We start from the raw sequence: 15,403 nt of genomic DNA on the forward strand, positions 1-15,403 counted from the left end.
TTATATATTGAGTAAAACTGGGAAGCTTTTTGGCGTTCCCTCGCTCTACAAGCTCGCTCGCTCCTTCCTAAAAACTTTTGACTATGGAAATCCGGAGGATTTCCCTTCGACTAGGTTCGAATCTCCAAGCTAAGTGCTCGGAATTCCAGAACTTCGTCGGATCGACTCCCAGAGAGATTTCTAGGGCAGAACACTGCTCAAAAACCCCAGAATACTCAAGGAGGGAGTCAAAACTGAGTGTGAAAGTGTGAAATGACGTCCAATTGACGTCATATTTATAGGGAATAGGCGCAATACGGCCTACAGAAGCAATACGGCCGTATTGAAATTTTTGAACTTCAATACGGCCGTATTGAGTTCAATACGGCCGTATTGAAATTCAGAAATTCCAATACGGCCGTATTGAGTTCAATACGGCTGTATTGAAGCTTCAATACGGCCGTATTGATTTCAGTACGGCCGTATTGAAGTTTCAGAAACTTCAATACGCCGTATTGAGTTCACTGCGGCCGTATTGAAGCTTCAATACGGCCGTATTAAGTTCAGTACGGCCGTATTGGGCTTCATTCCCTCCACTTCCTTATTTTGAGTTATTCTAAGACCTCTAGACCTACAGAGAACCCTCCTAGGGCCTTCCAGGAGTCCTTCTGGCTGATCTTCCTTCAGTCTTCGAGAGTCTTCAAGCTTTATTTCCGACCCGGACAATTTTAGGGGTCTACAGCTGCCCCCCCTTTACTTAGTCAAACGGTCTTTTTAGTGTATCGATTGACAAGTAAAGGAGTTGACCCAATTGTCCGGGTAATAAGCCAACCTTCTAACTTGTAGTGTCTTCTGGTGGAAAATTGTCGAGTAGCCTCTCCAGGTTTTGCTTTGCTTGCTGCCCAAGCTGGAAGCTGTGAGTACCGCCTCTCCAGGCTTAACTTCACTCTTTGTTCGAGCCGGAAGCTAAGTACCCTTGTGACAACGGTAGCAGTGTGAGTTTCGCCTCTCCAGGCTTAGTCTCGCTCTTTGTTCGAGCCGGAAACTAAGCACCTTTGTGACGACGGTGAGCAGTGTGAGTTTCGCCTCTCCAGGCTTAGTCTCGCTCTTTGTTTGAGCCGGAAACTAAGCACCTTTGTGACGACGGTGAGCAGTGTGAGTTTCGCCTCTCCAGGCTTTGCTTTGCTTGCTGCCCAAGCTGGAAGCTGTGAGTACCGCCTCTCCAGGCTTAGCTTCACTCTTTGTTCGAGCCGGAAGCTAAGTACCCTTGTGACAACGGTAAGCAGTGAGTACCTCCTTTCCAGAGATAGCTTCGCTCATTGCTCGAGCCGGAAGCTGCATACCTCCGTGTTTGTGACGACGGGGTAGCGTGAATATCTCCTTTTCAGGGATTTGTGATGATTTTGTCTCCACAGTCCACGATGCTGCTTCGACAGTTGTTTTTCGATTTTTGTGCCACTGAGGGCTGGATAACGCAGGGATCCGTCTAGGGGATGTGCAGTTACTCATAGGTTCTTGTGTCCCAACTTTCCATTGCGTAGTTGGTGCCCACTGGGGAATTTCTGATTCCTTAGGGGTGCAGACACAAAGATGCTCTTTCTGATGTGAGCGGTGCCTTATGATTGGCTGACGTCCTTTCGACGTTGGTGGAGTATCTCGGTTATCCTTGTTCGGGTAACTCTTTTTGATTTTCTGATTTTTTGCTGCCTCTGTGTAGGCTGTTATCCGCTGGGGATTCTGGATGTTGATTTTGTCTCCACAGTCCACGATGCTGCTTCGACGATTGTTTTTTATTTTTGTGCCACTGAGGGCTGGATAACACAGGGATCCGTCTAGGGGATGTGCAGTCATTCACAGGTTCCTGTGCCCCAACTTGCATTGCATTGTTGGTACCCTTGGGGAATTTCTGACTCCTTGGGGTATAGACACAGATGCTCTTTCTCTCTGAGTTGAGCAGTGCCTTATGATTGGCTGACGTCCTTTGGACGTTGGTGGAGTATCCCGGTTATCCTTATTCGGGTAACTCTTTTTAATTTTTGGATTTTGTTGCCTCTGTGTAGGCTGTTATCCGCCAGGGGATTTTGTCATTGGTTTGTGATTGGCCTCTTCTGTTAGGCAGATCATCTTGATGTTCAATGATAGGCTGAGAGCCGGATTCCACTTGGGGAATGATTATTGATCTTTTCGATTTTTTTTTTCTTTTTTGAAAGAGTGCCTCTGAATAGGCGAATTATCTTGATGTTTGATGATTGGCTGAATGCCAAATTCCTCTTGGGGAATGGTTATTGATCTTTTTGATTTTTTCTCCTTTTGCAGGGATGCCTCTGAGTAGGCGATTGGGGAATGAGGGATCTTATGTATCCCAGAGTATTATTTAGGAAGCCTCTGCAGGCTTAGCCTCACTCAACACTTGAGTTGGAGAGCTATCTTCACTGAGGAAGTGTTAAGTCCTTTGACTTGTATATTGTAACGACCCGCCCTAGGCCGTCACATCAATAACCAACCAAAATAAAATGTTATAAAATAAAGAAAATAGAGCAAAAGCCAGCTACGCTAGAGTGTAATTATACAATAACATATAAATTGTTTCCAAAATATATAATATAATCTGCTATAGCAGAGTCATCATCCTTAGTAAAGTTATACAGTAATCCAAAAGATAATATAATATAGACACCCTAGGTGCTGGTCAAGCTCTAAACCTTGCTACTACTCAAAGCAGCTATCAGAAGACTTCTTGCTATCCCAAGCCTCACACCTGATCTGCTCCCCCACAAAGTGAGATCATCACAGTCCAAACCACATGGAAAACATGCAAGGGTTAGCACATATAAAACCAACCATAGTACATGATAAAATATCATTAAACAGATATTTATCCATAATATATATATATCCGCACCAAGGAAATAAACCTTATAAATAGTTATTTCCATGCCAAATATAAATATCCAATCTAAAATCCAATGCATACAATCCACACCATTTGTATACATATTCCACATCCAGAAACAAAGTCACACCACTGTATAATTATTCCATGATCTCACACCAACATATCCTCACAATGTTGGCCATCAACACCATCCACCAAGTGTTGACACGCACGCTGAAACATATCAGCAACCCAGGAATCACACCTGACCTCTCATGGAAAATATACAGCTGGATTACGTCGTCACGTAACCCTGGTGATCATGGCCACTTCATCCATCGGTATGACTCGGCCTGGCCCCCATACCGGTAGCAAATAGAATACTTAAAGGAGTACTTCAGAATCCACCTAACATCTGAAGTGGTTTATCATATAACCTTTGGAAAAGTTCCACATTGGAATCCTCACCATGGGATTCCCAATTTCATACTTTTCCAAAGATTATATCCTGATCTCACCAAGAGATCTAATCCATACCATAACCTTACTCCTTTAAGTCCTATTTACTTTTCCAAACCACATACACGGCATATTCCATAATTAAACATATATCATAACCATGCCAAATTTGTCAATATAATAATAATATAAATATCCAAAACAACCATCAATTGATCCAAATTATACTATATGAAATGAAAATCTCCACATAAAATAGCATATTAAAATTATACTATTCCTATCATGGTCATACGCACTAGATTAATTTTACAAGCACTACCCTTACTTAGCATACTAGATTAATTTTATAAATGCCACCCTTACTTGTATAAACCTGAACTGAAACTCGGGCAGAACCTCCACCTCTCTCCTTAAACAGGAACCGAAACTCGGGCAGAATCTCCTCTACTGGATTCTCCTTCCTTTCTCTCCTCTTTCCTCTCTCTTTCTCCCTTTCTCTCTCTAGAAATTTTCTCTCTCAAGGCATACAATTTCAACACCCCAAGGCCCCTATTTATAGCAAATTTTCGCCACCTAACCAGAACGGCCCGTTCCGGAAACGGAACGCCCGTTCTGAATCCTTCAGAACAACGTAAATTTTTCAACTGGAACGGCCCCGGAACGGCCCGTTTCGAAACCCAGCAGAACGGCCCGTTCTCCTTTCGGAACGGCCCGTTCTGCAAGGAGAACGCCCTGTTCTCCAAGCAGAACGGCCCGTTCTGCAAGGGGAACGCCCCGTTCTCCAAGCAGAACGGCCCGTTCTCCTTTGGAGAACGGCCCGTTCCGGCCCTGTTCTGCACAACCCCAGAACACGTGTTTTTCTCTTTTGGAACGGCCCGTTCCGCTTTTGGAACAGCCCGTTCCAAAATCCGAAAATGCCCCAAAAATTTTAATAAAAATTACGAAAATGCCACCGATAATTACTAAAATGCCATCCAATAATAAGATTACAAAAATACCCCTATACCTTTGAAAATTTACGAAAATGCCATAATAATAAAATGGGTATTACATATATACTGTTTGGATGATCGCACTTCCATTGGGGATTGCGTCGATTTTGCTTTGATAGCTCTCGCTAGGGATTTTTCCGTGAGCTTGAGCTGAGGTTCCCTCTGGGGAGTATTATTTCTGCGAGCCTCTCCAGGCTCAGTTATTCTGCATACTGTGGAGGATGTGGAGTATTATTTTGGTAAGCCTCTCCAGGCTTAGTTATTCGGTACAAATTGTTTGTTGGATTTTCTATATCCTTGCCTTTTTTATTTTCGGCTTTTTCTGTATTTTGCCTTTTCTTCTGATTTGGCTTTTTCTGTATTTTGCCTTTTTTATGTTTTTGGCTTTTGCTGTACAGAAATTAAAAGTGCTAAAGAAATTAAATTCAGTTATTATGAGAGAGTATTATTTCGGCAAGCCTCTCCAGGCTCAGTTATTTTGTAGGAGTATTATTTCGGCAAGCCTCTCCAGGCTCAATTATTCTGAGAGTATTTTTATTTTTATTTTTATTTTTTTTTCGGCAAGCCTCTCCAGGCTCAGTTATTCTGAGAGTATTCTTTCGGCAAGCCTCTCCAGGCTCAGTTATTCTGAGAGTATTCTTTCGGCAAGCCTCTCCAGGCTCAGTTATTCTGAGAGTATTCTTTCGGCAAGCCTCTCCAGCTTCAGCTTGTACAGTCACCAGTTTGTCACCCACTATGAACTTGACTTTCTGGTGGAGCGTAGAGGGTACAGCTTTCGCATCATGAATCCAAGGTCGGCCGAGGAGACAGCTGTATGCGGGAGTAATGTCCATCACTTGGAATTCGACATTAAAGATAGTGGGTCCAATTTGGATTGGAAGATTGATCTCTCCCACCACTTCTCTTTTAGATCCATCGAAGGCTCGAACGATCATGTTGTTGGCGCATTTGGATTCCCTTGATTGCCACTTGCTCGAGCGCTTTTTTTTTTGGCATTACGTTCAAGGAAGATCCATTATCTACCAAGACTTTAGCGATGTGATACTCCTTGCACTTTATAGAGATGTGCAAGGGCTTGTTGTGGTTTGATCCCTCGGCGGGGATTTCTTCATCGATGAAGGTGAGGTGGTCATTAGCCTTGATGTGACTAACAATCCCCTCAAACTCGTCTTGGGAGATAGTGTGCGACACATATGCCTTGTTCAAGACTTTCAACAGATCTTGTCGATGCGGTTCGGAGCTTCGGATCAACGACGACAGCGTAATCTTTGCTGGCGTCTTATGAAGTTGATCCTCGGTGGAGTACTCGCTCTGTCGGATATACTTTAACAGCTCGTCTGTCTCCTCCTCAGATTCTTTTTCCTCGGTTTTCTTTTCTTCTTTTTCTTTATTCTTGGGGGCTTTATCATAAAGATCTTCGGGAGTGTAGATCCTGCCACTCCTAGTTATGCCCCCAAGTCCAGCGATGTTGGAGATATCGCTGTCGGCAGAAGAGTGGATGTCGTATATCCACGGCACAGCCTTATTTGATTTGCAAGGGAAAGGCCTTGGAACTGTGATCCTTAATGGTGTTGGACCTTCCCCTTTGTTTGTCTGATTACCAACAACGGAGTTGACGTATGCTCGCTTGGCATGGTTGTTGGCTTACACTTGATAACGAACGGCGTGCGATCCATTCTTTGAACATACGCATCGATTATTTCTTTCTTTTTATTAATATTTATTAATGGAATACTAGGAAAGATGTATGAAATGAATAACTCCTAGATCCCTCCATGATCTATATGCATGATATGAGATGATGGTGGTGGATATGCATGCATAGTGTTTATTCAACTAAGCATTATCATGTTTTTAGGATGTTCCTAAGATGATGCATGATATTGCTTGGTTTGGATAAATAACCCTTTTTTCTTCTTCTTTTTTTTTTTTTGGGTATTTTTATTTATTATATTTTTTTGTATTTTTGGGTGAAAAGGGAAACTACCTATATGAATGTGATGAAGGTAGATGTTAACACCATGCAATGGAAGATTCTTATTCCCATTTATTCTTATTTAAAAAAAAGGGAATGTTGTATGTTTAAATAATGCAATGTATGCTCATACAATGTCACATAATCAATGCACAAACAATTCACTCATCCACGAACAGTCACGAGCGAATCACGAGGTAGGGGTCTCCTGCAGAAAAGTGCATATTCAAGGTGGTTCTAACTGTTCTCACCGGTCAAAGGCCCCCAAGGTGCCCCCATTATAGGGACCCAATTCCTCTCATCGTAGGTCGATGGAAAGCTCCAACGCACCGTCGGACTCAAGTTCATGGTTATCACCTTGAGTGATGTTTTCCGACAACGGTCTACGGGCACCTATAGACCCATTCGACAACCGGCCGTACTAACATCCACTCCCTATGGTTAATCACTCATGCCCCCGGGTATAGAGGGAACTGTTGTGTGCAAAGGTTTGTGTGCAGTTTTTATTTCAAACAATTGCGTAAATTTTAAAAATACAACAGTTATTTAAAGCCAAATATATAAAGCATGTTATCATACAAGCAAGGGGTAATGAAGTAATTTTAACTATTATTTGTTAAAAATAATCTGTCACTAAATGGGACTGACTCTCGAAGCTTCCCCAGTGGAGTCGCCATCTGTCGCCACCGGCCCAAACGGGCCTCGGCGGTCACGAAGACGGTTGGACTCGTTTAATTGTTTAAAAATATGGATTGCTAGAATGACGTATTCTCAAACTGAGACCTTGTCAAACGAGCAATTTTATTAAATGATTCACCAATCCATATTAATCCCAAGCGGGACCCTCCATGGATTAGTGGTTTTCGCAAAAGGAGGGTTCGTGGAGTCGCCACCAATGTTTTACTCAAAACATTGGAAAAAGGGATAAGGCAATTGATTTTATAAATCAACTTTGGCCATTACAACCAGAGTCGGGTAAGGGAGTCGGTTACGCGTGGGGAAGGTGTTAGCACCCCACAGCGCCCCTTTCGGGTTCCCTATGACAGATTATTTCTAAAATAATAGCGTAAAATTACTAAATTACCCCTATTTATTATAAGCGATTATAAATTAACTATCTACATGATGACAGTTTAAATATGCACACAGAAAGCAGTAAAAGGAAGGATTTAAGAAGAAACCTCTTGAAGCGTGCTTTTATATATTGAGTAAAACTGGGAAGCTTTTTGGCGTTCCCTCGCTCTACAAGCTCGCTCGCTCCTTCCTAAAAACTTTTGACTATGGAAATCCGGAGGATTTCCCTTCGACTAGGTTCGAATCTCCAAGCTAAGTGCTCGGAATTCCAGAACTTCGTCGGATCGACTCCCAGAGAGATTTCTAGGGCAGAACACTGCTCAAAAACCCCAGAATACTCAAGGAGGGAGTCAAAACTGAGTGTGAAAGTGTGAAATGACGTCCAATTGACGTCATATTTATAGGGAATAGGCGCAATACGGCCTACAGAAGCAATACGGCCGTATTGAAATTTTTGAACTTCAATACGGCCGTATTGAGTTCAATACGGCCGTATTGAAATTCAGAAATTCCAATACGGCCGTATTGAGTTCAATACGGCTGTATTGAAGCTTCAATACGGCCGTATTGATTTCAGTACGGCCGTATTGAAGTTTCAGAAACTTCAATACGCCGTATTGAGTTCACTGCGGCCGTATTGAAGCTTCAATACGGCCGTATTAAGTTCAGTACGGCCGTATTGGGCTTCATTCCCTCCACTTCCTTATTTTGAGCTATTCTAAGACCTCTAGACCTACAGAGAACCCTCCTAGGGCCTTCCAGGAGTCCTTCTGGCTGATCTTCCTTCAGTCTTCGAGAGTCTTCAAGCTTTATTTCCGACCCGGACAATTTTAGGGGTCTACAGGAATAGATAGTTGCCTTTTTGGGATAGTAAGTGTGAGAGTAGTTTTTAAACTCTTAAGGAAAGATTGACTAGTGTTAAGATTACCGAACTCTAGTAAGTGTTATGTGATGCTTCGAAGATAGGTTTGAGTGGATGGTTGATGCAAGAAGGAATGGTAGTAGCTTATATTTCTAGGCATTTAGGTATGAAAAATTCATGAGAAAAATTACCTTACCCATAACCTTGAATTAGAGATTCTAATATTTACAGTTAAGATTTTGGAGACATTACTGGTATGATTCTAAGTTTGAAATATTTAGTGATCATAAGGATCTTACATATCTGTTTGATCCAAAGGAGTTGAATATGAGACAAAAGAGATAGTTGGAAACTGTTAAGGATTAAGATTTTAATTTTAATTGTTATTTGAAAAAAGTCAATGTGGTGGTCGATACTTTAAGTAGGAAACCTATATATATATATCCCCTTATAGTTAAAGGGATGTATCTTTTAGCTCACATTAAGAATTTAAGATTGACTTGTGAAATTACTTCTAGAGTGTGAAACTAAGTATGACTCGAGTAAAGAATGGACTATTAAAGGAGATTAGAGAAACATAATTAGATAATTCATTTTGATGGCAAGACATGAGATCATAAGACAAGGTAGTAGATATGAGGTTGCCTTGGGTATAGATAGGGTGGTAAGACTTAGAGATTGATTATACGTACCTAGTAAACTTACGCTTAAGTAGTTGATCCTTGGAGAGGGTCATAAAAATTAAAGTAATATGATGACAAATGTCTTAAGTAGGATGATCATTCATCTATCATTTTTGATAATGTAAGGGTTGAATTTGATTGAGGAAGTTAGAAACTTAAGCATGATGTGTAAGCTCATCCTTAGGAGCATTGAATTGTGTATATTGAAAGGACTAATAGATTAATGGATTTGATTAAAGGACCCAGGAGTTAAATCCTTTCTTAGTAAGCCAAGTGGAAAAGATTGGTAGAGGTATAGATAACCCTTTACACTTGGAAGTTGATGGTATTTTGAGGTTCAAGGATAGAATCTATGTGCCTAGTAATTTCAAATTAAGAAAGATGATCTTAGAGAAAGGACATAAGAGTACTCTTAGCTACTAAAATGTATCAGAGTGACACAGTGAAAGTCTGGTGGCCTACGGTGAAAAGAGAAGTATAAGGATTTATGTACTTGTATATAGTATGCCAAAAGTCTAAGGTGGAACACTAGAGTCTTTGAATATTTTTATAGTCTTTAGATGTCCTAATTTGGAAATAAGATTTTGTATCTATAAGCTTAGTTGTAGTTATATCAGATATGCTTAAGAAATTTGATCTTATTTGGATTATAATGGATAGGTTCGTTTGTTCACCTTGTACTTATTAATATTAGACATTCCTTGGAGAGATTGATAGAGTTGTACATCAATAAGGTATTGAGGTTATCTGAGAAATTGAAAGCAAGATGTGAAGAGCATACCCATTTCTATTTTTAAGAAAATTTCGGGGACGAAATTTTTAAAAGGAGGGGAGAATTGTAACATCCCAAAATTTATACAATGGTTAATTATTATATTTATGAAAATTATTTTCCTATAATTATTAATTAATAAAAATGGTTCCTTTTATATAGAATATTTTAGAGATTTTAATAAATGATTATTATGTATTTTAAATATTTATGGGGATTATTAAAGGGATTTTAAAATTAAAAATAATAAAATAATATTTTGGGCTCAGAACGGGCCGTTCCAAAAGTGGAACGGGCCGTTCCAAATTTTTAAAAAGGCTTCTGTTTGTTGGCCCAGAACGGGCCGTTCCAAAAGTGGAACGGGCCGTTCCAAAATAATTAAAAGGCCCATTTTGATTTCTCCAGAACAGGCCGTTCCCAAAGGGAAACGGGCCGTTCTGGAATTCTAAAAATGCCTAAAAAGGTTAGTTAGAAAAGGGGCGTTCCAGATATAGTCAAGGTGTGTTAACATGGACCCCAGAATGGGCCGTTCTGCTTTTTGGAAACGGGCCATTCCGATTTTAGAACGGGCCGTTCCAGTTAAAAAATTTGCCTATATTTGAAGGCACCGGAACGGGCCGTTCCGAATTCAGTACGGGCCGTTCTGGGTGAGCCAGGATGCCTATAAATAGGGGCATAGGGAGTGAAAAAATTATAACTGAGTGAGAAGTGAAAATTTTAGAGAGAGAGAGAGAGAGAAAGAAAGAAAGAAAGAAAGAGAGGGAAAGAAAGAAGGAATCTAGAGGAGGAGGTTTTGCTCAAGTTTTAGCTCCTGTTTATCCAGGTAAGGGGGAGGAGAACCTTATCTCTTTAAAATTTTATCTACTACTATGTTTATTTATTTGTTATTTATTTATGTGTATTTATTCAGTGGGGTGTCCCTAACCTCATTTATTTACTTGATCTATGATTATTTTTATCCATAATAATTGTTAAGGTGCTTATATTTTATATTGTTTAATTATTCTATAATAATTATCATTGTCATTTAATTAATTGGTGTTCTTAATATATTTTACTTACGTATATGTTATTTAATTAAAACTTAAATAATGATAAATTCTCAAATTTATTTAGCGTGATTATTTTTATGATTGATTATAATATAATTTTGTTAAAATATCTTTGACTCATTTTAAAGATAAATATTACCCTATGGCCATAGAAGATAAAATTTGAATTATTTGTAGCTGAAGGTTTGACCTTGGGGATTTAGATGAGTAAGAAATGAAGGTGACATATCCTCTTATTGGTTAAGGTGAAATATTCTTTTGTTGGTTGATATTATGATGATGCTCATTTATCCTGACTAGTTACTACAAGTATAATTCAAATTTTATTGTATCATGAAAATATAATATATGATCTGTATATATATTTATATATATATATATATATATATTTAATATTGATTATAAATATTCTGTGTATTCTTTTGAATTATTGTATTTATTGGATATTGTTCTCACTCCTCTATTTTCTTTGTTTTTAAAATTAAATATATTATAAAATAGATGGATCTACTTGAGATTCCAGATCATTTTGCAGTTGTTATAACTGTTGTCTTCCTTGGAAGGAATTGGAATGTAGAGGCTATTTGATGAATCTATTATAATTTTATTTGTTATTGTAAATTTATTCCCACTATCAATGTAAATATTGTAATAGAAGTGTGAGAAAGAAATATTGCGTAAAATAGCAAGTTATTCTAAATATTTTAGAACGATATGTCATGTATTAAATTTACAAAATATATATTTTTTTCTTTATTTTTATCTTCATTAAAATAAATATATATTATTAATGATATAATTGCGAGAATATGTTATAAGAAAATATATAATTATTATTATTTAAATCAGGCGTTACAGTTGTAAGAAGAAAATGGTCATGAAGTGCCTTACTTTTTAATACTTTTAACATTTTTTCTAAGATTTAATCACCTATACAGTGTCGCTATAAAGTTTTTTTATATTGGCAACTAATTATATCTTTTAATTGTATCATGTCACTGTTAAAAGTAAATATGTTTACAGTGATGGCATAATTAAGAGATATAATTAGTTCTCAGTATAAATTTTTTTTTATACTGATAGTGTATAAGTGATTAACTCTTTTTCTACAGATTTCACGGTATCTTAGGATAACATATGAGAAATTTTGAATCCATCCATAGTCAACTAATGTTAAGATAAAATATGTAAGTTTTTAGACCGTCAAAATGTGAGAGAAAATAAAAATTTTACGAGGATAGTGTGCAGAATTATGAAAGTTGGACATAGAATAAAATTAAATTTTTCTAAATTTAGAATTAATTTGACTAACTATTACAATTTTTTAAGAAACTGAATTAATTGATAATTTATAATTTTAGGAAGTATTTTATCATTTTATTTATTTCAGAATCTAATATTTTGTTTTAAAAAATAATATAATATTTTTGGTAAAGTATTTATTTTAGTAGTTATTTTAGATTCTATTTTTTTTTCATTAATAAAAAATATTTTTCGCTGAACATAAAGATAATTTTTTTCAAAAATTTGACAAACATCAAATAGATAAATATCTTCTTTTAATTTGAATTTTTTATATTTACTAAAGTTAAAATTGGATTATGACCACTTAATTAATTCACATGAATCTTTTATCATTTACATCAATCCAAGTTGATATTTTAAAATTTGAATGTTGGTACAATTTAAAAGAATAAATTAATTCACAATTTATAATTTCATAAATCATATTATTAATTTAAAAAACTAGTTTAACAGATCATGAGAAATAAAGTGGTCATGCTCACAATTTTTTCTTTTACTAGAAACTTCTAACATTTAATTCTCAACGTCAAGATTTTCAACCCCGTACGATTCACTATTAAACATTTAATACACCCTGCATTTCACAATCATAAGTTGAGATATTAATTTCATCATTCTCTCAGAACCCGACAACAGAACAAGAAAGCTTCCTGAAATTTCCCAAATTGCATATTCGAATAAACCGGGAATAAAACAAAGGCACATAGAGCCAGTGGCAATTGAGTAATGCCACTCCCCATATAAATAAATAATCATCACATATATATGGACACGTTCTCATCTTATCTCTAAAGCCTTCTTCTCATCATATCTTAGTAGAATCCAATTTCAATTTAAGCCATTCATTTTGTGACACAGCAATGGCTGCAGAACAAGTTCTTAGATTGCTTGATTCCTTCTGGTTTGAGACTTCAATTCTCACCAATCGCAACAACAACCAAACCCCTTCAAATCAAGACTCTCACAACAATTTGGAAAAAGTGATTCCTCTTGATGATGCAAAGTTTGTGCTAGTTCCAACTCCAACCCTTGAAGTTAGGTCCTATAGTGACCAAAACTTGGATTCCCCAACATGTGTTTTGTTAGATTCCCCATCACCAAATTCTGTCCTCACCCCACAAAGGCTTAGGACAATCCCTTCTGAGAGGGAGATCAGAGAATTCTCTTGTGAAAAAAGAGAAGAAATAAAAATTGAGAGAAAAGAAAGAGGTTTTGGTCATGGAAGAAGAAGGGTGAGGAAAGGGAGAACTACTAGGAGCCTATCAGAGCTTGAGTTTAAGGAGCTTAAAGGGTTTATGGATTTGGGGTTTGTGTTCTCTGAGGAGGACAAGGACTCAAGATTGGTTTCTTTGATTCCTGGCTTGCAAAGGCTTGGAAGAGGAGAAGAAGTTGAAGGGAAAGGTGATGATTATGAAAGTGTGGCTTTTGATAAGCCTTATTTGTCTGAGGCTTGGGATGTTTTGGACCAAAGGGGGACAGGAAATGATCCATTGATGGATTGGAGGGTACCTGTTAGGGGTAATGAAATTGACATGAAGGACAATCTTAGGTTCTGGGCTCACACAGTTGCATCCATTGTAAGATAACATTTGCCAAAAGGAAAAGAAAAGAAAGTTAAGAAGTTTTATCCATTGGTGGAAGTTCTTAGTGCAAACTTGTTCCATGTCTTCAACTAATCAAGAGAAATTATTGTATGGTCTGAAATCACCATCATCTGACTAATTTTTACATGATACATAGTCGAGTTTTGTTAATTTTTGTCATTAATTGAACAGATATGTATCATGTGACTATAGACACACAGGGTGGTTTGAGACTATCCAATAATTTGTCATAATTGTTGATGTTAGATTAAGTTCTGGCCACTAATAAATGTACATATTTTACAAGTTTTTCTTGTAGCCAATGTTGTTTTTCATTTTTCTTTGTTTTGTGATCTCTCTTCAAAATGTAATATATGAAAAAGATACTTCTGAGTATATAGTAGCGTAAGCCTTTGGTGTGAGATTTGGGCACTGGTATTGGTTGAATTTGCCATCTTCATGGGATAATTTGTATTCTTCCTCTTAGAATCTTGATTAATTTATTCCAAGTGCTTTAAGAAGTGGCAATTGCATAAAGACACCCTTTTCATTAATTTGTCTTTTCTGCTCTCAATAATTGAGCTATACAAATATACAATACAATTGGCTGAACATTAGACTTTTGTTGATGTAGTTGACACGGTGTTAAACCAATCCAAGTGACTTAAATAATGTTGTTTAGTGGATAACAAGAATGGTGGGCTCAAGTAATGAAACACAAAAAGAAAAGATATAGAAGCTGAACCACTAATAATTATTTTCATCCTAGTGAAGGCTTTCTCCTTTCACATATCGTGTTGTATTAGCAAAAGTTTAAATCCAATGTGTATGAGGCAATTTTTGTTTTTGGCGTTTAATTAAAGGAAACACTATTTTTTGGTCAAGCCATTTTTTAATAAGAAACTTAGGTGAGACCATTTTTTAAGAGAAGATCTTTCCATTTTAAACCTAGGGCATGCTGCGAGCCTTGATGGACATATTGGAAAAAAATAAAAAATTTCATGAAGCTATCCTAAATCCATTAAAAAGACTACTCACTATATATTATTATCAAGCTTAATAACATTGGATGCAAAAATAATTATTAGGAATATTTTAAGTTTCACATCAAATAAATAATGTTAAGATAAAATTTAAATATGTTTTTAGTTTATTAAGTTTAGGATATATATATTTTTTATTTCTTAAATTTAAATTTTTATTTTTAATTCTTATAATTTAAAAAAATTTATTTTATTTTTTCTCTTTATTTTTTATTCTCTCAAATTTAAAATTTATATTTTTAGTCTTTAAAATATTAAAAATTATTATTTTAATTTATCTATTTAATTACGCTATTAGTGGTTTTGAGAGAGTAGAATAATATATATATTTTTTGAAATTATATAGACAAAAGAAAATAAATTTTAAATTTGAGACTAAAATAATTTTCAATATTTTAGAGACTAAAACTACAAATTTTAAATTTGGAGGATATATATATATATATATATATATATATATATATATATATATATATATATATATATATATATATATATAAGTTAATTAAGTACATAAAAATTGATTTTGTAAAATTAAGCTAAAATCAAATTCACTCTCTAAAATGACAAATTTTTATCATAATAATTAAAGAACATATACCAATAATCAATAAATATCAAATTTAATATGTTTAAGTCAAAATAGCAATTGAGTTAGCAACATTCTTTTAATGAACGCCAGTAATTGCTTTTAAAATTTCTCAAGTTTTCAAAAATAGTTTCAATATATTAGACCAAACTAAGTC

General features: G+C 36.2%; 1 protein-coding gene across 1 annotated transcript; it reads left to right on the forward strand.

Annotated features, from left to right (window-relative positions):
- The first annotated feature begins 12,734 nt into the window (after positions 1 to 12,734).
- LOC109799625 (DUF1685 family protein) lies at positions 12,735 to 14,036 on the forward strand. The gene has a single exon (XM_020360221.3). The coding sequence runs from the start codon at positions 12,892 to 12,894 to the stop codon at positions 13,615 to 13,617; it is 726 nt and encodes a 241-aa protein (XP_020215810.2). The 5' UTR covers positions 12,735 to 12,891; the 3' UTR covers positions 13,618 to 14,036.
- The last annotated feature ends 1,367 nt before the right edge of the window (positions 14,037 to 15,403 follow it).

Source organism: Cajanus cajan, chromosome 8, assembly GCF_000230855.2.
Source record: "Cajanus cajan strain Asha chromosome 8, NIPB_CcT2T_4, whole genome shotgun sequence".
Lineage (NCBI taxonomy): Eukaryota > Viridiplantae > Streptophyta > Magnoliopsida > Fabales > Fabaceae > Cajanus > Cajanus cajan.